This window comes from Colletes gigas, unplaced genomic scaffold, assembly GCF_013123115.1.
Source record: "Colletes gigas isolate AHSC1104 unplaced genomic scaffold, ASM1312311v1 Colletes_gigas_Sc00038, whole genome shotgun sequence".
NCBI lineage: Eukaryota > Metazoa > Arthropoda > Insecta > Hymenoptera > Colletidae > Colletes > Colletes gigas.
The window spans coordinates 1,542,409-1,563,886 of NW_025106667.1; the positions used below are offsets into that span (position 1 = coordinate 1,542,409).

The window sequence follows — 21,478 nt, forward strand, 5'->3', positions numbered from 1 at the left end:
TAATATTTAAAATTTAATGGTTTGTCAGTTAAAGTTCGTTAACAGTCTGCTGGTGGGAGAGGGTTATTCCTGATTCGTATTCTATATTCGTCATAAGATGATTCATAGATTGTTGTGTAGTACACTTCCCGTACTCGCCAGCAGAGGGACTGCTTTCTCACAAGTGCTTGACCGCCTATTTTTATATATATACACTTCTCGAACGATGATCGAATGCCCCGTTATCTAAGGGCGGTCTTTGTACTTCTAGAGCACTTGCTGTTTTATTTTAAGTGACTCTGTTTTAACCAAAGTTCAAAAAGGAATTACGAAGCTACATTACATTTGTTTGTAAACACCATGCAAGCAAAATTTGTTAAATATTCCAAATTATGCAAATATTACGCTTTGCAAGGAAATGCTATAAATTGTAAATTATTCATAAATACATGTATTTTAGTACAAAAACAGAAATATGGTCACAATTCGTTCTTTGACGTTTAATAAGCTTGAATATGACTATTGATGCAGATGCGTTATTTATATCTCTTTTAGTTCCTCATACAATTGAACACTAATGTACTTACGCACTAACACACGAGAAATATGTTAATGCCTGGCGTCGGCCAGTGTCCACTTGAGAGTTTTATACGAGTGAGCCTTCATGCTGGAATTTGCTTCGTCACACCTCACGTATCCGCATAAAAGTTTCCTTATTCTCGATGCCGTTCCCACTAACGATGCGATTTTTAAACTTGCTAGCGACTCTTGAAAGTAAAAGTATTCAGTGAACATTCTCGACAGAGATTCTAAAGAGCATAGCTCTTCAGTGGATACCAGAAAATACGTTAACTGCATTTACGTGTCTCGGTAACGAAGCCTCAGATTGCAAAATGGATCAGAACTTTGTGATTCATATAGGGCGTATCTGATAACTGGGTCAGATTATAACTCCATTTCGAGCAAAGTTAGAAAGAAACGTTGAAAGAGGAAAATTTTGTTACTGTACAGTTGTTTACTTACAAAACACATAAACAGCATTATTTACAAAAATTGAACTTATTGATTGGATTCCGTTCCGCGAATAAAAGGTTGGTGACGATTCGATACTTTAAAAGATATTTTACTTTGTTTTTTAATTTTACAATTGAAATTTTTCAAACATATAATTAGAAGTAAATTTTAAAATTTGAAAAAATTTCTAAACTTGTAAGAAACGGAATTAAATATCTCCTAAATTATTGAGTTACTGATGATCTTACCCAAGGAATCGATTTGTACAAATAAAAAGAATCAGTAAATTTTATTTAAAAAAAAGTACAATTGCAGTTTGCAATTGCATCGGTGCATCTGTGAAAAGAGAATTTTGCAGTGTCGAAGAGGGCGAAAAACCATGCTCTATACTGAATCGATAACGTAGAAAGTGATACGGGAGTGGTAAAGGGGTTCTATAGCCTCAAAATCATGTGACGAAAAATAGTATTGACTGACACGTCTATTCTGTATCTTGTCCGTGGTGAAACTTGGTGTTACGCCTTATACGAAACCCTTCTAATAAAGTAAATTTTAATACAAGCTAAATTTTATGAAATTTATTGTCGCGAGTGAGATTGCGAGATTAGGCGATCCTGTTTAATCGATTGTATACAATATAGAACGTGAGATATCATGATGAGTTGTCATTTCTTACCGCGAATCGAAGGATAAGTACTCTATAAAACCAGTGTTGGAATATTTTTTTAAAATCTAAGGGAATTTAAGAGAATTCTAAGAGAAGCTTAAGAGAATTGTTAGAGAATTGACTTTTGTTCAAGTTTACTCTATATTTAATACGCAATATGGTCGCGTGCCGTACAATGGGATGACTCACCCTTACAATTAGTGAAGTGTTTCAGCCCGCATCTCAATAACATTTAATAATTCATTTTTCTATTTAAAGTCGTGCTTACGTTTGGGCGTTTTTAAATATAAATATTATTTAATTACATTGTCGATAATTTATGTAGATCGTTTTATTGATTCTCGATGGCTTCAGGTTCACAGACAAGGTCTGTTTTAGTGAAATTATTTAATAAAAAGTATAGTCATTTAATTATACGCATATAGCAAAACAACAATAGCAAATGTTTAAAGTCCATACGAAGTCAGAAGTCGTTATTGCACGATTTATTTATACTTATTATGCACTTTGTACTCGAACCAATATTTCGTAAAACTTATGATTTTGAAAGATGTATTCTGTTACCCATTAGTCGCGAAACTGAAACCACTACTTTCTCGTTAACGGTAAGCCAATTACACCGAACGATTTCATGTTATCGTTTCGATGGAAATGTGGTTACGTTGCTTTCGTTATGACAAATGAATTTAGCAGGCAAGCAGAACGATTGGAAAGTCGAATTTCGATTGTGCATTATTTTTTCGAATTTCCGTCCGTGCGTGATATCGTGTCATGTATCAATATCGAGAATTGGATTTTCTAACTTTTGACACGCTAATGCGCCTTAATAGTAAACCACAGGATGTGTATAACACTGTAAATATGTAAACGATGCATTACATAATTAATTACACGCAATCGTTGCACTGCAGTCATTGAATAATAAGGATCGTTACTGAAATTGTTAAATACTATCTTATCGCGGGACGTAAACTTTAGATATCAGGATTTTTATATGTAAAATAAACTTATGATTGTGTTACGGAAACAGCTCACGTCAAGCTTACAGTCTCTGTGTAGAGTGCAACGGAGTATTATCAAGTTGACGAGAGCGTGCACGACAATGAATGAGCCGATAGTCACAGTAAAGCAAGGCAAATTACGAGGCACTCTAATTGAAGGCGCCCTAGGTCCTTGTTACGTCGCTTTTCACGAGATACCTTTCGCTGCACCTCCCGTCGGAAAACTTAGATTCAAGGTAATTGGACAAATTCAAACATCGTTCAAAGTATCTCATCCAAATCAAGATTATAGCAAATTTTGAATAAACTGCGGGACTGAAGTCTCTTAGTTATTAAAGCAAGATTAATTTTCAGTTCTTAGTAAGGTACAAGTCAAGCTGAACACCGAATCAAGGATAAATAACAATAACACAATCTGAAACTTATTTATTTTTTAGTTTTTGTGTATTTGTGAAGTTTTTCTGATTAAAATGAGACGAAACACGATATTTCCATATTTAACACGATCTTATACTCTATTAGAGCTACGTTAACAACAAATTTTATCGTGTTTGGTCTTATTTTAATCGGGAAACTCTCACGAATACATTGCTAAAAGTTTCATTTAAAAACAAAGAAAAATAAAAAAGTTTCATATATATTCGAGCCCAGATCAGGTTACACTACGCGGTTCGCGTCGAATATTAATCCGAGTCACATTGTTGTACCTTATATAGAACTTTGTTAGCAAAAGTATCTCATCCAAATCAGGATTACAGCAAATTTTGAATAATTGCGGGACTGAAGTCTCTTAGTTATTAAAGCAAGATTAATTTTCAGTTCTTAAAAAGGTACAAGTCAAGCTGAACACCCAAATCAAAGATAAATAACAATAACACAATCAGAAACTTATTTATTTTTTAGTTTTTGTGTATTTGTGAAGTTTTTCTGATTAAAATGAGACCAAACACGATATTTGCATATTTAGCACGATCTTATACTCTATTAGAGCTACGTTAACAACAAATTTTATCGTGTTTGGTCTTATTTTAATCGGGAAACTCTCACGAATACATTGCTAAAAGTTTCATTTAAAAACGAAGAAAAATAAAAAAGTTTCATATATATTCGAGCCCAGATCAGGTTACACTACGCGATCCGCGTCGAATATTAATCCGAGTCACATTGTTGTACCTTATATAGAACTTTGTTAGCAAAAGTTCAACTAGGATTTAGAATTTCGTTTAATACAGGATCCGGAACCACCTGCTCCATGGACGGGTATCAAGGATGTGTCGAAATATGTTGGGAAAGCTTGTCCGCAGATAGAAGAACGTTCACCTTACGATATCATCGGCGACGAGGATTGTCTTTACCTCAACGTTTATACGAACTCCATTTCCGACTGTACGCGTAAACCAGTTATGTTCTGGATCCATGGCGGCGCTTTTCTCATAGGAAACGGATGTTACAATACCAAGAGGCCCGATTACTTAGTTACGAAGGATATTGTCGTTGTTTTGACTAACTACAGATTGGGTGCATTCGGTTAGTATACTTATTATTTAAAAAAGAAACATCGCGTATACAACATTGTCATATTAATTTTAGCTAAAAAATCAAAAGTGATTTTGTTTTTCTTTTGTTACGAAAATTGACGGATAAACTTCAGAAAAGGACATAGTTCCGATTTTTTTTAAAACGCGCTTAAAAAAGGAACATCGCGCATACAATATCGTCGTATTAACTTCAGCTAAAGAATCAAAAGTGGTTTTGTTTATTTTTTGTTACGAAAATTTACGGATAAACTTCAGAAAAGGACGTAGTTCCGATTTTTTTTATACTCTGGATTCTTAAGTATTTTGATTTGCTGATTACTTGAATTTTCACTATCATAGTAGTTTTGGAAGTACATCGAAATTGACAATTTTTATAAAGACCAATCAATGATAATTTGTAGGTTTTTTAAATTTGGGAGACGCGGCTGCGCCGGGCAATCAAGGCTTGAAAGATTTGATCGCAGCTTTGGAGTGGGTGAAGGAGAACATTGCTGGTTTTGGGGGAGATCCTGAAAATGTTACGATCTTTGGTGCTAGCGCTGGAGGCGCCCTAGTTCACGCTTTGACTGTATCGCCGTGCGCGCAAGGTAACACTTATCATTTAAATGCAATATCACTATTTGACTGTCATTGATAAGATAACTACAGACTTGCTAATCAGAACAGACTTTTTCAGAAAACTAGTCGAATACAAAGTATAAGTACATATTTTCGTATGACAGAGAAAAATGAAAAGCAAAGAAACCTGCTGATATAATTTTTGTTTACTCCAGGGTTGTTTCACAAAGCGATCATGCAAAGTGGGCTGCTGACTTGCCCCTGGGCTTATAATCAGAGTCATCCAAGTCGCGGTTTCAAGCTTGCGACGTTTCTCGGAAAAGAATCCACCGATCCGGTGGAAGTCGTCGAGTTTCTACGAACGATCGACGCCAAAGATATCGTTAAAGCTCATTCTACTATTCTTACGCAGGAGGTAAAGAAGTTTCCTTTAATTTGCCTCGATAATATTTCCCCTTTTTTTTTACAATATTTAACAGTGTACAATATTTCGTATTATTACACAGGAGGTAAACGGGTGCTGTCTTCCTTTTGGACTGAATACCGATAATTTTGCAGAATACTCTGTTTTACCAGAATCAATGGACCAATTAATTTCGAATGTCGTTGACATTCCTGTTATGATCGGGTATACATCACACGAGTACCTTATGTTTTTTAAAGGTAATAATAAAAAAGGTTTAACAATTAAAAAATATATCGTTATAACTTAATAAATATAATATTTACAAAATTTCGTTTTGTTCCAGATAAATGCGAGGGTACGATGAAAACTCACGACAAGAATCTACCGTTATACGTGAAAATCTTAGCGATGTTGAAAAAGTTAGGGTCAGCAGAAACCGAGGAATTATTGAAAACCATTAAGGATTGCTATTTTGACGGACAACCGATCACTCCAGACAAAGTACAAGAATTTATACGGTTTATGGGTGATCTTAATTTTGGCATTCCAGCCAAAATGTATGTAGAGAATCGAGTAAAGGAAACATGCTCGCCAAGTTATTTCTACAAGTTTTCCTACGTTGGTGAACAAGAAACGCACACAGATCTCTTGCTTAAACGCATTGTACCTGGTAATCGATACGCTGCTATATATCAAACAGAGCTGGGTAAAATACTAGCTCAAATAGTAAATAGTCCATTTTATTTGAAAAATACTAAAAATACTAAAAATACCGTTACTTTCGAATGTTTATTTATTTTAATACACGGTGTTCGGCCATCGCTGGGAAAAATTTTAATGGGATATTCTAGAGACCAAAATAAGACGAAGATCAAGAATATCAATTTCTTTATTGAGGCTTCGTTAAAAAGTTGTTGAAAAATTAAATAAAAAAATTTCAAATCATTCTGAAAAAATTATTTTTAATCGCAGGGGTGAATTACAATAATTTTTTATGAATACACATACGTCAAAGATATAAAAGAAAATATTTTTCTTTAGATTTTACCCAGTTTTGATATTAAAAGACCCTGTCTGCATTATTAAAAACATTTTAGGAGCCTCGCACGTCGACGAGCTGTCGTATCTGTTTTACTCGCCTTATTTAAAAATTAAAGATCCTAAACCACCAGCGGTTTGCACGAAAGACAGACTTGTAATCGAACGTTTAACCACAATGTGGACCAACTTTGCTAAAACAGGGTAAGTCGCTTGATAAATTTAATTTTAATGCCAATCTGATGAATATTTTTAACGTAGGGATCCTACACCATGTCAAGACGACATTATCAAGACCACTTGGAAACCCGTGACGAAGGATAAATTCAATTATTTAGATATCGGTGATGAGTCTGAATTGTTAACCATGGAACCGCACGTGTTAAGTTCAAAATGATCTATTTCGGTCAATGTACAATAAAAACCAAGTTGTTTTTATATGTTTTTTTGTAATTACGTATTTTGTCGAGTATTCTGAAACGCCGATTAATTTTAAAACGTCATTGAATTCATGGTACGCGGATTACTTGTTCCAAAATGCAAAAGCTTTTTGTATCCTTTCGTTCTTCGGCTTTGTTGCCACTGTGGTGGTCGCCTCCTTCTGAAATAATTTCGCAGTACGACTCACATTTCCGGTTGGAACAAATTTACTTCGAACGCGACCGATTAACAACCTTGGGTCCTCAATTTCGCTGGCAACTGCAAAGAAAAATATTAGAATAGGTATTATGGTGAACGACGTCATACGATCAATAGGGAAAGGTTCCTAAGAATAATGCTGATTTTATAATAGAATATTTTCCCGGCAGTTTCCTTGTCGGAAGCTCTCCTAACGATAAAAGCTTTTCATGCATATTATTTATGGAAATCAACTTGAAATATTATTGAAACAAATTGTGCAATGAACACACCTTCGTGCCGATTACCTGCGCGCGAATGTTTAGTCACACCACTGAAAGTAGCTTCGTTCGCCGACTTCTGTTCATTTTCCGGCGTCTCGACCATTTTCTCGGAAGTTTTGCGGTATTCGAATCCTTTAGTCCTTGGCATTTCCTTACCATTTCCGTTATTGTTCCGATTATCTTCTTTTTCTCTGATCGACGATACACCGAGTTCGTTCACTTGCTGCGATGAGGTTGATAAGTTTGTGATGCAATCGTCGAAGACGCGTCGAGACTTCTGCGAATTTGCACTCGTTTCTTGGTTCAATCTGTCTTTCGATTCCTTTCCTTGTACTTGAAACATTACTTTTTCTTCGTTCACGCATTTCTCTACAACCTTCAGCGTCGAATGTATTTCGTACGATTCCGATATTTTAGTCTCGTCATCGGTTGTCGATCGTGAAAATATTTCTTCGTAAACCGTAGACAGACTCTCATCGTTGCCGCATTGTGACTTAACGGTATCTTCAAACGCGTTGCTTAGATTTCTTGTTTTGGAATTTCTGTTTTTTATAATGGATGTCTCGTCGCTCGTTAGTGTGCGCTGTTCTGTCGTGACAGTCTCGATTTCTTCTTCGAGTTCCCTCGAAGGAACTAAGTAACTATCACTTTGGTCCCCAGTTTTCTCGGTTGACAAATCCTCGGCAGTGTCTGTTTCTTGAATGTCTTGGGTTACATCTCTTTGAGAACTCGATCGTGTGACGTACCTTGGAAGTTCGCTTTTCAGGGACGCGTCGTCAAGGTTTGATGGCGCGAGCGTGTCGCTTTTAAAAGAGGAGTCTAATCTTTCTTCCGGAAAGATTACCACCTCTGTCTTGTAACAGAACGAATACATGTTTCTTCCGCGGATGTCCGTCTCGATTGGACAACTCTCGTCTTTGTTCGACGCACGACCAAGGTTGCAACTACTCTGATCGCCGACTGGTACATCAGCATCGATGGATCTCGGATATTCGATTGGATTCGACGAGGGCTCCGAGGTGGGGGACGATTCGGCCGATGTCGTTGGACTCCGTCTGCTGTTCGCCGAAAGAATTGCCATCCTACCCACTGCACGAATGGCGTTTCCTGTTTTCTGTTACGACAAACGAAAGCACACGCACACGCAACACGATCAAAAAACCGTGCTTTTAACATTACAGTATAATTGAGAAAAATCAGGTTTTCTACTGGGCGTCCGATGAAACTGAGATAATTTGTGTTAACTCTTGTCCTGTCAAATGACACAGAATGAATAAAACAACTACTGGCTTCTGATGCATTCAAGTGAATCCTGCGTGATAATTAATGAAGAATAGAAGAAGTCGTATTTTACTCGTAAACATATTTTAAAACATAATGTATTTTATAAGTTTTGCTTAAAACGAATTTTACTGTACTGCAAACAGAGAATAATTACTGTTATACGATCTCTATACGTATAATGTAACATAGCAAAGGAATACTCTCAAACAAAATCAACCCAATGCAAATACGATAAACGAAGTTTGACCGCGTCTTACCTGCCATTTTCTTCGTACGATGAATTTCTTTAATTTTTCTGTAGGTAAAGCTACCCTGCTCATAGCTTCTGCGTGTTGAGCCATCCAAGAATGTTCCAAACACTGCCTCGCGGACATTCGCAATCTATGAAACAGTGAACGTCCTAATAGACTAAGATACACCGACGCAAGTAATCTACGTTATCTTTATATCAGTGGTTCGTAAACGTACTCCTTTCGTTTGATGAGTAAACCGCTAATGAAATCCTTAGCGTCGTTCGATATCGCGTCGAATGCCTCGTCCTCCAAGTCGTAATCGACTCGAATGATGTTCGCGTAAGTTTCGACGTTGCTGTCGCCCATAAATGGTGACAAACCGGTCAATCTGGCGATTGAGATTACATTAACCGTTTAGTAAGTCTTCCTTGGACGAAATCAAACGATTGATATACCTACAGAACGTAGCAAATTACACCGACGCTCCACATGTCCGATTCGGTGCCGATCGGTTCGTAGCTTATGATTTCAGGCGGAATGAACTCTGGCGTACCCAGCAGGACTCTGACCGGAGTGCCCGGTTTCAGAACCTGAGCGAGGCCAAAGTCGATCAGCTTGATCTGATGGGAAGTTCGTGTTCTGCACATTATATTTTCCGGCTGTAAAACCAACGAGGTACCAATTAACAGAGCTACACTGTGCCACACAACGGTCTAAAACGCGATAGATGTAACGTTTAGAAGTTTCAAGAGGCGAACTGGAATCTATTTTCCGTCAATTAATTGTTACCTTTAAATCCAAGTGGACCACATTGTTTTGGTGCATGTACTCGACACCCTCGCAAATCTGCCTCATGAAGAGTATGCTGTCCCTCTCGGTGAGTGTAAAATCATCAGCAACGACCCTCTCGAACAGTTCGTCGCCGGAGATACTGAAACAGCGAACCGCAACAAACTGTAAATAACGGACTGTTTGAACATTGGTACCGAAACATTTAGCTCATATGATTGCTCACTATTCCGTGACCATAACGATCTCCCGAGGACTCTCGAAAGCAGCGGCCAGGAGAAGTAGCTTCGGGTGTCGCAGCATGTTCATAATACGAATCTCTTCCCGCACTTGCTCGCGATCCTTTGCCTTGATAGTTCTGACAAACTTGGCGGCGAAACAGATTCCTGAGGACTTTTCGACGACCCTTCTCACCGTACCGTATTGACCTTTCCCAAGATCCTCGAGGACGTCGTACCGATCGTCGAACAGTCGTCTGTCTTCCATTTCCACCACTCTGGCTTCGAAAGGTGGCTCAAATTCTGTTCAAATAATGTTTCGATTAAAATGGCCTCGTGTTGGTTACACCTATTCGCTCTGGGTAATCACCTTCCTCGGCATCGTCGAGTAACGTCTCATCTGCCTCGGGTATTCTGACGTGCTCCGATTCGTTTCCCGGTTCGCTGACCCCGTGGATGTTCTCTGCTCGAACGCGAAATCGATATCTTTGATCGGGTAGCAGGGTGTCCGTTCCAGAAGTTGGTACCGTGTGACTCAGCGAGTGACAGGAATCCGCGAGCGTTGTCCAGGTACTTTCGCCCAGACGGTTCATTTCAACGGTGTAGCCAGTGACCGCGCAACCTCCATCGTAAGGCGACGATCTCCAATTGATGGTGATCGCATCTGTCGAACAGCACACGCTGGGAACACCCGCTGGTGGGTCAGGTGGGCCTGATCAACGAGGTCAATTAAATTCTTAGTCTTGCCCTTGAAAAAATGTTATCTTAGTTCCTGCTACGTATGATAATCTTTTTTGTCAATAGCAATTAATGAGAATAGATAATGTATTACCCATTTTTCCAGCGTGTTTCGATCGTTTCCTTTTTGCAATCACTCGACGGAGCACTGGAAACTTTCGTAGAAATTAAACGAGCGTGGAATGTGAAAAGGCAGGAGTTTCGACAACACTGATCGTCATTCAAGATAAGCAAAAACCACCGGTTTCCACGCGCACTTCTGAGGCACTGGTTCGTTCTGTCGCGATCTCGTGGAAAGGGTAAAAACTGTCGGCGCGAATGGCGGGGGCTAATGAAGAAGACTCGCGGGAAGGAGGAAGTATTGCGACGTACGTCACGTGAGACTGTCGTCTGCCTTGTACATAAGAAGAGGAACTGGACCGTGCGACAGACGCTTACGCACGTGGAACAATGGGTGTTTCGTTCCGAATCGCGTTCGCGGCCAGGAAAAGGCTCCACAGAGTTAATGAGAATGGAATTAATTGTTGATGCAGTCGAAAGATATTATAGTCGACCTGTGTATTACCGCGTCCGCATTTCTTGCAACTAAAATTCAATATTAATTGAGCGTCTTCTTAACGCTTTACTAATTGCTCGATGCTTTAAACAGGAGACGAACAATCGTTATCTCATCGAAATTCAAGCTTAGGTACAATCTACTCAGTATTTTAAATACTACGAATTAAAGTTATTTTGCTCAAAGAAGCATAGATGTTCGCGGTGTGCCACGCGCACATAAGAGTTTAAACGAGTGATGTAAGACCGCTTGTTTCGGAGCTCTGTAAACATTAATCATTTCCCAGTGGCCTATATCTATGCAGATTGTTTGAACGAATGCCTCGTTTCTACTCTTTACATCATCTATACCTATATAGAGACGCTTATTTCAAAACACGATTAACCTTTTATGGTCTGAAACATTTTTTATATTTCGTTCCAACAGATAGCAATATTTATAATTTATAATTAGCGTGTAGTATCTTTTTGAAACACTGCCTTCTGTGCAACACAAGCTTTCTTTCGCATGTTTCATGTTTAATCGTATTGTATTTCGAATACTGATGAAACAGTTATCACATGTTTGCATCACATTACAATATTATGAGAAGTTAGATATAACGGTAGTCAAAACAAACTATTATGAGCTGAATTTGTTGTATGGCGACTGTAACTTAGAATTGTACATGACATTGAACCAACTATTTTTCTATAAAATATGAAGATGGTATTAAATTATTGGAATTCATATACATACATATACAGAGTGCTCGGCCACCCCTGAAAAAAATTTTTGTTGAGGCTTATATGCAGTGGATATCAAAGAATGAAACCACACTGTATTATTTGTAACGGCTTTATGAAACGTATTGTATTCGGTATGCCGCGACTGATTCGCACGAGGACAATATTTGAACCGATACATGTAAACCGTAAACACGGTAGCTCAGAGATAGAAAAAGCGCGTCTTCTCGAGTTCGCTCGTGTTCGCTCGTCTTTGCTCGCGTTCGCATGTTTTGCCATACATACACTTGTTTTAACAATTTTAATTGGAGATTCGAGATGCCAAAATAAGACGAAAATCAAGAATACTAATTTGTTGATGGAAGCCTCGTTAAAAAATTATTAACGTTTAAAGTTCCGGCCGTACTGAATTTTTTTCTCGAAAATGCACAGGAATTCGGGGTTATGTTTATTCACCAAAAATTATTATAATTCACCCCCGCAACCGAAAATAATTTTTCCAGAACGATTTGAAATTTTTTAATTTTGTCAAAAAATTTCACACCTTCTTGAATTTTTTTCTCGAAAATGGTTAGGATTTTGAGGATATGTCTATTCACCAAAAATGATGGCAATAGGGCCCCGCAAACGAAAATAATTTTTTTTAAACGATCTGAAACTTTTCAATTACGCCGAAAAATTTAGACACCTACCCCCTACGATTTTTCTTAAAAATTCGTTTTTCATTTTTAATAAATTTGTTTGACACTGTACAGAAAAGTTGTTTAATACTTTTTTGTAGCTATTCATGAGCTCTATTTCCGAAAAAAGTTTCATGGAAATATATTCACTATTGTAGGAGTTATGGCTGTTTGAAAATTGGACCATTTTTATGGGGTTTTTCTCATTTTACGGAGTTAAGGAACAACCTTTCGAATATTTTTAGTATATCTACATATTCTGTGCCAAAATACGCGTTGACTGCCGTTTGAAACATTAAAATCGGCCAATCCGTTCAGAAGTTATGACGTTTTAAAGATTCGCATAAAAATTCGGGCAGACATTTCTGGCTAGAAATTATATTTTATGTAAGGAATTTTTTTCTCGGAACTGAGTAGGATTTCGGTGGTACTTCTGTTGACCAAAAATGCTTGTAACTGACCCCTGCAATTGAAAATATTTTTTCCAGAACGATTTAAAATTTTGTAATTTTGTCAAAAAATTTCACACCTTCTCGAATTTTTTTCTCGAAAATGGTTAGGATTTTGAGGATATGTCTGATGATCAAAAATGCTTGTAACTGACCCCTGCAATTGAAAATATTTTTTCCAGAACGATTTGAAATTTTTTAATTTTGTCAAAAAATTTCACATCTTCTCGAATTTTTTTCTCGAAACTGCGTAGGATTTTGGGGATATGTCTATTCACCAAAAATGATTGAAATCGACCCCCGCAAATAAAAATAATTATTCCAGACCGATTTGAAATATTTTAATTTTGTCGAAAAATTTTTCGACCTACTCGAATTTTTTTCTCGACCGACGTGCAACGAAAACTGCAATATTACAACCTTCAAGATTACACATTTTTTATTTTCTTTCGTTATTATTCATGTATTACTTACAATTATAATAATACATATAATCGATTTTTTTATGCCCCCAGAAAGAATGAAAGGTGCAAAAGAAATTAAATTAATAGTTTATTATTGTGCTACCCTTATAAATGTTACTGACTGCTATTTACACGCATCGAAAAGACAAATGGTATCTATCGCGTTTATCGCTCGCAATATAATCGTAAATATTTTATAGGGAACACGTTGGCGTTATCGAACGTATCTATACAGAAAGTTAATGTCAAAAATCGAACTCTGTTCGCTTTCGATTGCTTCGCGTTGCGAAGCTTGGTACCGAAATTTTGATTAAAATATAGAAAAAATTATCGCAACGCAAAGATATGGTACTTTGCAATAGTACTTGTCGCCGTAAACGTTCCTTTTCGACTACATGCGATTTTGATTACATAAATACGTATTTTTAATAATCATGATTACTTATTCTATTGCTCAACATCTCACAGTCGCGTTAATGAATTTGCACAATAGTCCATTAAGCGACGGCCACTTGGTAACGAGTATAACTGTCGAAGTTTTAGAAAACATTGTTTGTACAAATTGAATTTTTAGATTCCTTTAGTTTATTCGAATGGTTGAGTATTCTGATATTTCGTGGAAACGGCGATTAACTTTGAAATGTCATTAAATTCGTGGTACGGATCGCTTGTTCCAGAATGCAAAAGCTTTTTGTATCCTTTCGTTCTTCGGCTTTGTTGCCACTGTGGTGGTCGCCTCCTTCTGAAATAATTTCGCAGTACGACTCACATTTCCGGTTGGAACAAATTTACTTCGAACGCGACCGATTAACAACCTTGGCTCCTCAATTTCGCTGGCAACTGCAAAGAAAAATATTAGAATAGGTATTATGCTGAACGACGTTACACGATCAATAGGGAAAGGTTCCTAAGAATAACGCTGATTTTATAATAGGATATTTTCCCGGCAGTTTCCTTGTCGGAAGCTCTCCTAACGATAAAAGCTTTTCATGCATATTATTTATGGAAATCAACTTGAAATATTATTGAAACAAACTGTGCAATGAACACACCTTCATGCCGATTACCTGCACGCGAATGTTTAGTCACACCACTGAAAGTATGTAGCTTCGTTCGCCGACTTCTGTTCATTTTCCGGCGTCTCGACCATTTTCTCGGAAGTTTTGCGGTATTCGAATCCTTTCGTCCTTAGCATTTCCTTAACATTTCCGTTATTGTTCTGATTTTCTTCTTTTTCAAGACTTCTGCGAATTTGCACTCGTTTCTTCGAAACGTCACTTTTTCTTCATCGTCGAATGTATTTCTTTATAAACCGTGGAATGATTCTTATTAAAAAAATATACAAATATGTATGTAAAACTTAAGAAAAAGAAATTCTTGACACTGTCTAGTGTGTGGAACTAACAACAGATTGGTGGACATCACAGATAGTTGACACAAAATGTGACTTTAACCCGACAGTTCATAGACGAAAACTATGAACTGACGCGAACTATATTTTTTTTCTGTAAATACATATTTTACCTTTTTACATTTCAAAACTATAACACTTAAAATAAATTATTTGCAATAATTAATTCCAGTCACTTTTGTTTACATAAATAAGTCTTAGGATTTGAATTAACAGAAATATGGAGTCCTTCTGCTGTAACATGTATTTTGAAATATCAATAGTAATCGAACTATTTATAGCTATCGATAACTATTATGGGATCGGAAATCCTGTATACCCGTAGGACAAAAGAAATCATTAGCACCAGGAAAGTAGTGGTGCAACGTTGGCTTAGCGAGTAAGACGAATGGCCATTAATTCGAAACTCTTTAGCGTCCATGTTCTATTTTTCCTTGGTTTCTACACTATCGACGCGAATGAATGAGTTTTCGTTTCATGTCTCTCGACGCTTTGGTGTATCTGGAGGTTGGTTTGCTTAACTCCACCATGATCCCAAGCAAGGGATCGACTATTACACACACTTCTCCTAGCGATGGCGATGATTATTACGATGGTACTTTCATCTAGATTCTAAAATCAATGGTTTTTGGAGATTCGACGAGGGTTCCGAAGTGGGTGATGATTCGACCGATGCGGTTGGACTACTCCGTCTGCTGTTCGCCGAAAGGATTGCCATCCTACCCACTGCACGAATGGCGTTTCCTGTTTTCTGTTACGACAAACGAAAGCACACGCACACGCAACACGATTAAAAAACCATGCATTTAACATTACTGTATAATTGAGAAAAATCAAGTTTTCTACTCGGCGTCTGATGAAAGTGAGATAATTCGTGTTAACTCTTGTCGTGTCAAATGACACAGATTCAATAAAACAGAATGAATAAAACAACTACTGGCTTCTGATGCATTCAAGTGAATCCTGCGTGATAATTAATGAAGAATAGAAGAAGTTGTATTTTACTCGTAAACATATTTTAAAACATAATGTATTTTATAAGTTTTGCTTAAAACGAATTTTACTGTACTGCAAACAGAGAATAATTACTGTTATACGATCTCTATACGTATAATGTAACATAGCAAAGGAATACTCTCAAACAAAATCAACCCAATGCAAATACGATAAACGAAATTTGACCGCGTCTTACCTGCCATTTTCTTCGTACGATGAATTTCTTTAATTTTTCTGTGGGTAAAGCTACCCTGCTCATAGCTTCTGCGTGTTGAGCCATCCAAGGATGTTCCAAACACTGCCTCGCGGACATTCGCAATCTATGAAACAGTGAACGTCCTAATAGACTAAGGTACACCGACGCAAGTAATCTACGTTATCTTTATATCAGTGGTTCGTAAACGTACTCCTTTCGTTTGATGAGTAAACCGCTAATGAAATCCTTAGCGTCGTTCGATATCGCGTCGAATGCCTCGTCCTCCAAGTCGTAATCGACTCGAATGATGTTCGCGTAAGTTTCGACGTTGCTGTCGCCCATAAATGGTGACAAACCGGTCAATCTGGCGATTGAGATCACATTAACCGTTTAGTAAGTCTTCCTTGAACGAAATCAAACGATTGATATACCTACAGAACGTAGCAAATTACACCGACGCTCCACATGTCCGATTCGGTGCCGATCGGTTCGTAGCTTATGATTTCAGGCGGAATGAACTCTGGCGTACCCAGCAGGACTCTGACCGGAGTGCCCGGTTTCAGAACCTGAGCGAGGCCAAAGTCGATCAGCTTGATCTGATGGGAAGTTCGTGTTCTGCACATTATATTTTCCGGCTGTAAAACCAACGAGGCGCCAATTAACAGAGCTACACTGTGCCACACAACAGTATAAAACGCGATAGATGTAACGTTTAGAAGTTTCAAGAGGCGAACTGGAATCTATTTTCCGTCAATTAATTGTTACCTTTAAATCCAAGTGGACCACATTGTTTTGGTGCATGTACTCGACACCCTCGCAAATCTGCCTCATGAAGAGTATGCTGTCCCTCTCGGTGAGTGTAAAATCATCAGCAACGACCCTCTCGAACAATTCGTCGCCGGAGATACTGAAACAGCGAACCGCAACAAACTGTAAATAACGGACTGTTTGAACATTCGTACCGAAATATTTAGCTCATATGATTGCTCACTATTCCGTGATCATAACGATGTCCCGAGGACTCTCGTAAGCGGCGGCCAGGAGAAGAAGCTTCGGGTGTCGCAGCATGTTCATAATACGAATCTCTTCCCGCACTTGCTCGCGATCCTTAGCTTTTATAGTCCTAACAAACTTGGCGGCGAAACTGATTCCTGAGGACTTTTCAACGACCCTCTTCACCGTACCGTATTGACCTTTTCCAAGTTCCTCGAAGACGTCGTACCGATCGGCGAACAGTTGTCCGTCTTCCATCTCCACCACTCTGGCTTCGAAAGGTGGTTTGAAATCTGTTCAAATAATGTTTCGATTAAAATGGCCTCGTGTTGGTTACACCTATTCGCTCTGGGTACTCACCTTCCTCGGCATCGTCGAGTGACGTCTCATCTGCCTCGGATATTCTGACGTATTCCGATTCGTTTCCCGGTTCACTGACCCCGTGGATGTTCTCCGCTCGAACGCGAAATCGATATCTTTGATCGGGTAGCAGGGTGTGCGTTTCAGAAGTTGGTACCGTGTGACTCAGCGAGTGACAGGACTCCGCCACCGTTGTCCAGGAAGTTTCGCCCAGGTGGTTCATTTCAACGGTGTAGCCAGTGACCGCGCAACCTCCATCGTAAGGTGACGATCTCCAATTGATGGTGATCGCATCTATCGAACAGCACACGCTGGGAACACCCGCTGGTGGGTCAGGTGGGCCTGATCAACGAGGTCAATTAAATTCCTATGATGATCTGCCATCGACGAAAAGTAATTGAAATTACTAGCAGTAGTATTTTCTGGGGTACCTTCGACAGCAACGCTGAAGCACCGTCGGTCTTTTCCGAATTTGTTGTCCACCGAAACTTCGTACTTTCCAGCGTTATCAGCAGTAACATCGTCCGATATTAAACAGGACATACCACCGCCATAGGTGATCGCAGTCTTTTTGTTTGCAGCGAGCTCTCGACCCTTTGGTAGAATCGTGTCTTTCGTTAGTTTTGTTAGGTACATTTTATTGATTAAATAATAAGTTGTAATTTAAAGAAGTTGACCCCCATATCTCCTTAACACCATCACATAGAAAAAAAACTAGTGACGCCATATTGTGCTCGAAAGCAAGCAAGATGGTTTGTCTATAATACATACCGCGCGAAGCCATTTGACACGTGGTTCCGGATATCCTCGATACGTCGCTCTGAGCACCACTCTGTTTCCTCTGAACACTGTCACGTCATCTGGGACCTTCAAAATGGTGGCGGGTACAAATTCCTCCGACGCAACTTTAATATTCTCCTCTTTCGTTTCGTTTTGACCGCTCCCCTTCAAAGTGGAAGACTCGTCCGGTTTTTCCGTGACCGGATCATACTCCGCGCTCATTATAGGCACATCATCGTGCACGTTAGAGTTATCCTGAGTTCGTTTCGTATCGTTTTTAGTCTCGCGGAAATCAGAATCCACCGATGCCGGACTCTTTGCAGATTCTTCTCTATTCGTCTTTAATTTCGGGCTCGTTTCGTTCGACACCTCCGCAGACGATACTCGTCCAGAAGTACGATCAATTCCTTCCTCGTCCGAAGACGACGAAATCCTTTGATCGTTCGATCTCGCGACGTTACGCTTCGCCATCTTGTAACCCAGATCTTTTCTTCTATTCGTTTTAATTTCGACTGGTTTTCTCGTGTCGAGCAAGGGACTCGGTGGGACGATTCTTCTTGACGGCATGGGAGACGATTGTTTAACATTTCGCGTGTTCCTCAAAGGCAACGAAGACGATCTGATGCGCATAGGTGACTCGTATCGTTCGTGTCGTGGCGAGGGAACGCCTTTTCCCGCCTTTCTTACCAAGTTGCTGCTACCGCAATTGGCGTTCATTTTGTTTCGAATTTCGGTGCGCGCCTTATCGTACGTGGACTTTTCGAAATTGCACAACGATCGACTTAATCGCAATTCTGCCGTACAGCTGATCGACAGACTCTTACCGACCACAGATGCTGTGCATCGAACTTCACCAACGTCTCGCGATGACACGTTTTGTATCTTCAGGATGCTGACGTTATCATCCTTTTCAACCTGTCGTGAGATACAGACTATTATTATTTCACACACAAGTTGGTAAAAGGAACTTTAGGTTTCTTCTTTGTTTTTAGGGTTCTTTTATTGGCTTTTGTTTTGAAATCAATGAGAAATACTTTCCATGTCAAATGAAATAATTTCGTTAACCCTTTTAACGTACCTTACACCTAGGATTTTCTTTGACGTCCTTTCCATTGATCGTCCACGTGATTTCCACGGGTTTTCCGCACTGTACTCGGGCGCAGAAACACGCAGTTTCACCTTTTGACGTAATAACGGACAGAGGAGTTTTGGTAAACTGCGGCGCCAGTTTTGGAACGCCTTTGTAATCTGTTTTCAGAACAAAATGTATTTATTTATTTATTCAATACGCGTGGAATATTATTAGTACTCTCTAATTACGTTAAAGGTCATAAAAATCGGTGATTGAGAATGGCTTTCTATGAATAATTGATTAGTTTTAGAATGGTCTTTGAGGCGTTGTGAGGGAACAAGTGTAGAAATATGTACTTTCATTGTTAAAATTAGAAATAAATGTGTTTAAATATAATAATGAGTTTTTCATTTTAAGAACCATTATTGAAAATGGTATTTCTTTGGAAAAACGCGTACCTTGCACAGCAAAAAGACCATTGCAGGACGCTTCTCCGAAATTATTTCGAACGAGACAAGTGTACTCCCCAGCATCTTGTGGAGAAACATTGGATAACCTGAGAGCGATTCCACCATCGCCATATATGACATAGTTGTAGTAATCGTTGTCAGTCACTTCACGACCGTCTTTTAACCAAATGATTGTGAAGGGTGGAACACCTAAAAAATACGATTTCGTTGTTTTCCATTGAATATAATTTTCTCGTGAATGCGGTTGGAATATTCTACCATTTCATTTAATACTGAATTTAAGGGGGGAAACCACTGTGATGGCTGAAAATAAAGCCAATTTTCAAGAATTTTAAGGACGTAACTATGAAACTTTTTTTGTTTGTGCGATGCTATTTCAAAAATTATTCTTGTCTTAACGGTACCTGTCAATCTCGTTTGAAGCTCGTAACAATGTCCTTCCATGACGATCGATTCTCCCGGAAGCGGCTGCAGGAACCTTGGTGGATCCTTGTCGCACGTAGACGGATCATGAGAGTCGAGAACGGTCACCTGCGACGGAGAAGTAATTACACGAAATAAAATCGAGAGAATTTTACGTCGATCGAGAAACAGGTAACTATACTCGGTTTCACGAGAATTGGCAGGAAATATAAACAAAAACACTACTAAATGTCGCTGTTTAAGGACGTTTTTCAGTGGCCCCTGAGAAGGGCCCTCGCATGACGCGTTAAATGCAATCGTCGATGATTTGGTCACAGGTAAACGTTACATTGCAGCAAATAATACAACGTTCAGATTTGCGGATGTAAAAAATTTATTTCACGAGTCATTAGAATATGGTACGGTTGAAAACTGGAGAAAATGCGTTCAACATTTGTACCTTCATTTCCCTCTTTATTTACATTATTATATAATAATATTAATAATATCATATTATTATTGAGAATAGATATTTATAAAATATCCCTTCTTCACTATCTATGTAATTTCGCTCTATGGTGTATTAGGCCTGAATAAATTAAATTTTATATTCTATCGGGCCACAAGAATGAGCACATTTTGTATAGAGAATTTGCTCCTTTCCTACTAATGTAGGGATTTGAATATTATGTTTAGACCCTGGTCTGATCACATCTGTTTATATTTGCTGCCAGTTCTCGTTAACCAGGTTTATAGGATGTTTACCCGACATGTATTCTTCGAGGAACCAAGCACGTTCATCGCCACACAGCTGTATTCGCCCGCGTCGCTCGCTTTCACTTTTGAAATTTCAATTTTCGCAATTTTGCCATCGAAATACCTTTTTATTCGGCTCGATCGTTCCAATGGGCGTCCATTTCTGAAAAATTCAAGGGGCTATTCTAGCGAACCATTGAAAAAATTGTATTTTCTTAAAGAATATAATTTGACAAATATAATATTTGAAACCAGTTTTTTTTTTAATTTTGACAAATAACAGTATTTTTTCCCTGTTGCATTCGATAATAATCTCAGTAATATTCTCAGTTTCATGGAAAAAATTGTTCGTTGATAGAAACGTTAGAAACATTCTGAGAAGATGAGAAGTCGAATTAGGTATCGAAGCAGACGTTGTTGAAACATTCGTGGATTGTTTGTATTTTACCTGAACCAAGTTGGCGTTGGACTGGGCGTTCCCCTAATGCCGCAAGCAAGTTGCAATCGTCCATTTACTCTGGTAGTTGTGTCCAGAAGGCTTCGACCGAAAGATGGGTAGGTTCTAGGCGACGCGCTTCGGGTTCTGATGGTTCGAGACACCGGTCCAAGCAATTGATGATCTTTTCACGTAAAATCATATCGAGAATTCTAATAACTCAGCTTTGGTAGTTGTTAATTTTTAAATTAAATTGATATCACATAGAATTATATTCTTCTATTATATTCGTTATTTAGTTAGTTTGCAGTTAATTAGTTAGTTTGCCAGTTAGATAGTTAGTTTGCAGTTAGTTAGACAGTTTGCA

At 38.5% G+C, this 21,478-nt stretch overlaps 2 protein-coding genes across 17 annotated transcripts in view; one reads left to right on the plus strand and one right to left on the minus strand.

The window, feature by feature from the left end:
• Nucleotides 1-844: 844 nt before the first annotated feature.
• Nucleotides 845-6,716, plus strand: LOC122402692 (esterase FE4-like). 5 transcript variants are annotated; one of them, XM_043405696.1, is made up of 9 exons: nt 845-1,070; nt 2,691-2,897; nt 3,894-4,188; nt 4,601-4,786; nt 4,973-5,172; nt 5,264-5,420; nt 5,507-5,833; nt 6,261-6,405; nt 6,463-6,716. In XM_043405696.1, the coding sequence occupies exons 2-9, from the start codon at nt 2,763-2,765 to the stop codon at nt 6,596-6,598; spliced, it is 1,581 nt and encodes a 526-aa protein (XP_043261631.1). In that variant the 5' UTR covers nt 845-1,070; nt 2,691-2,762; the 3' UTR covers nt 6,599-6,716. The 5 variants fall into 5 exon arrangements, with proteins under 5 accessions (XP_043261631.1, XP_043261633.1, XP_043261632.1 ...); XM_043405698.1 differs by having other exon boundaries at nt 2,709-2,897; XM_043405697.1 differs by lacking the exon at nt 845-1,070 and adding an exon at nt 1,473-1,538.
• The window catches only part of LOC122402691, a 67,971-nt gene continuing 53,102 nt past the window's right edge, over nt 6,610-21,478 (minus strand). For 2 of the 12 annotated variants that reach the window (XM_043405684.1, XM_043405687.1), the window contains 15 exons: nt 21,124-21,295; nt 20,685-20,838; nt 19,922-20,048; nt 19,506-19,706; nt 19,054-19,223; nt 17,967-18,890; nt 17,627-17,789; nt 17,196-17,537; nt 16,834-17,128; nt 16,608-16,749; nt 16,278-16,477; nt 16,054-16,206; nt 15,843-15,966; nt 7,113-8,217; nt 6,613-6,900 (listed from right to left, as the gene is read on the minus strand). In XM_043405684.1, the coding sequence (XP_043261619.1) occupies nt 6,725-6,900; nt 7,113-8,217; nt 15,843-15,966; nt 16,054-16,206; nt 16,278-16,477; nt 16,608-16,749; nt 16,834-17,128; nt 17,196-17,537; nt 17,627-17,789; nt 17,967-18,890; nt 19,054-19,223; nt 19,506-19,706; nt 19,922-20,048; nt 20,685-20,838; nt 21,124-21,295 (4,448 nt within the window). In that variant the 3' untranslated portion in view covers nt 6,613-6,724. Of the gene's footprint in view, nt 6,901-7,112; nt 8,218-8,644; nt 8,769-8,855; nt 9,009-9,075; nt 9,280-9,409; nt 9,575-9,635; nt 9,931-9,997; nt 10,340-13,196; nt 14,080-14,884; nt 15,402-15,842; nt 15,967-16,053; nt 16,207-16,273; nt 16,478-16,607; nt 16,750-16,833; nt 17,129-17,195; nt 17,538-17,626; nt 17,790-17,966; nt 18,891-19,053; nt 19,224-19,505; nt 19,707-19,921; nt 20,049-20,684; nt 20,839-21,123; nt 21,296-21,478 lie in introns of those variants that run through there. The other 10 variants (XM_043405686.1, XM_043405685.1, XM_043405691.1 and 7 more) reach the window with 10 other exon arrangements.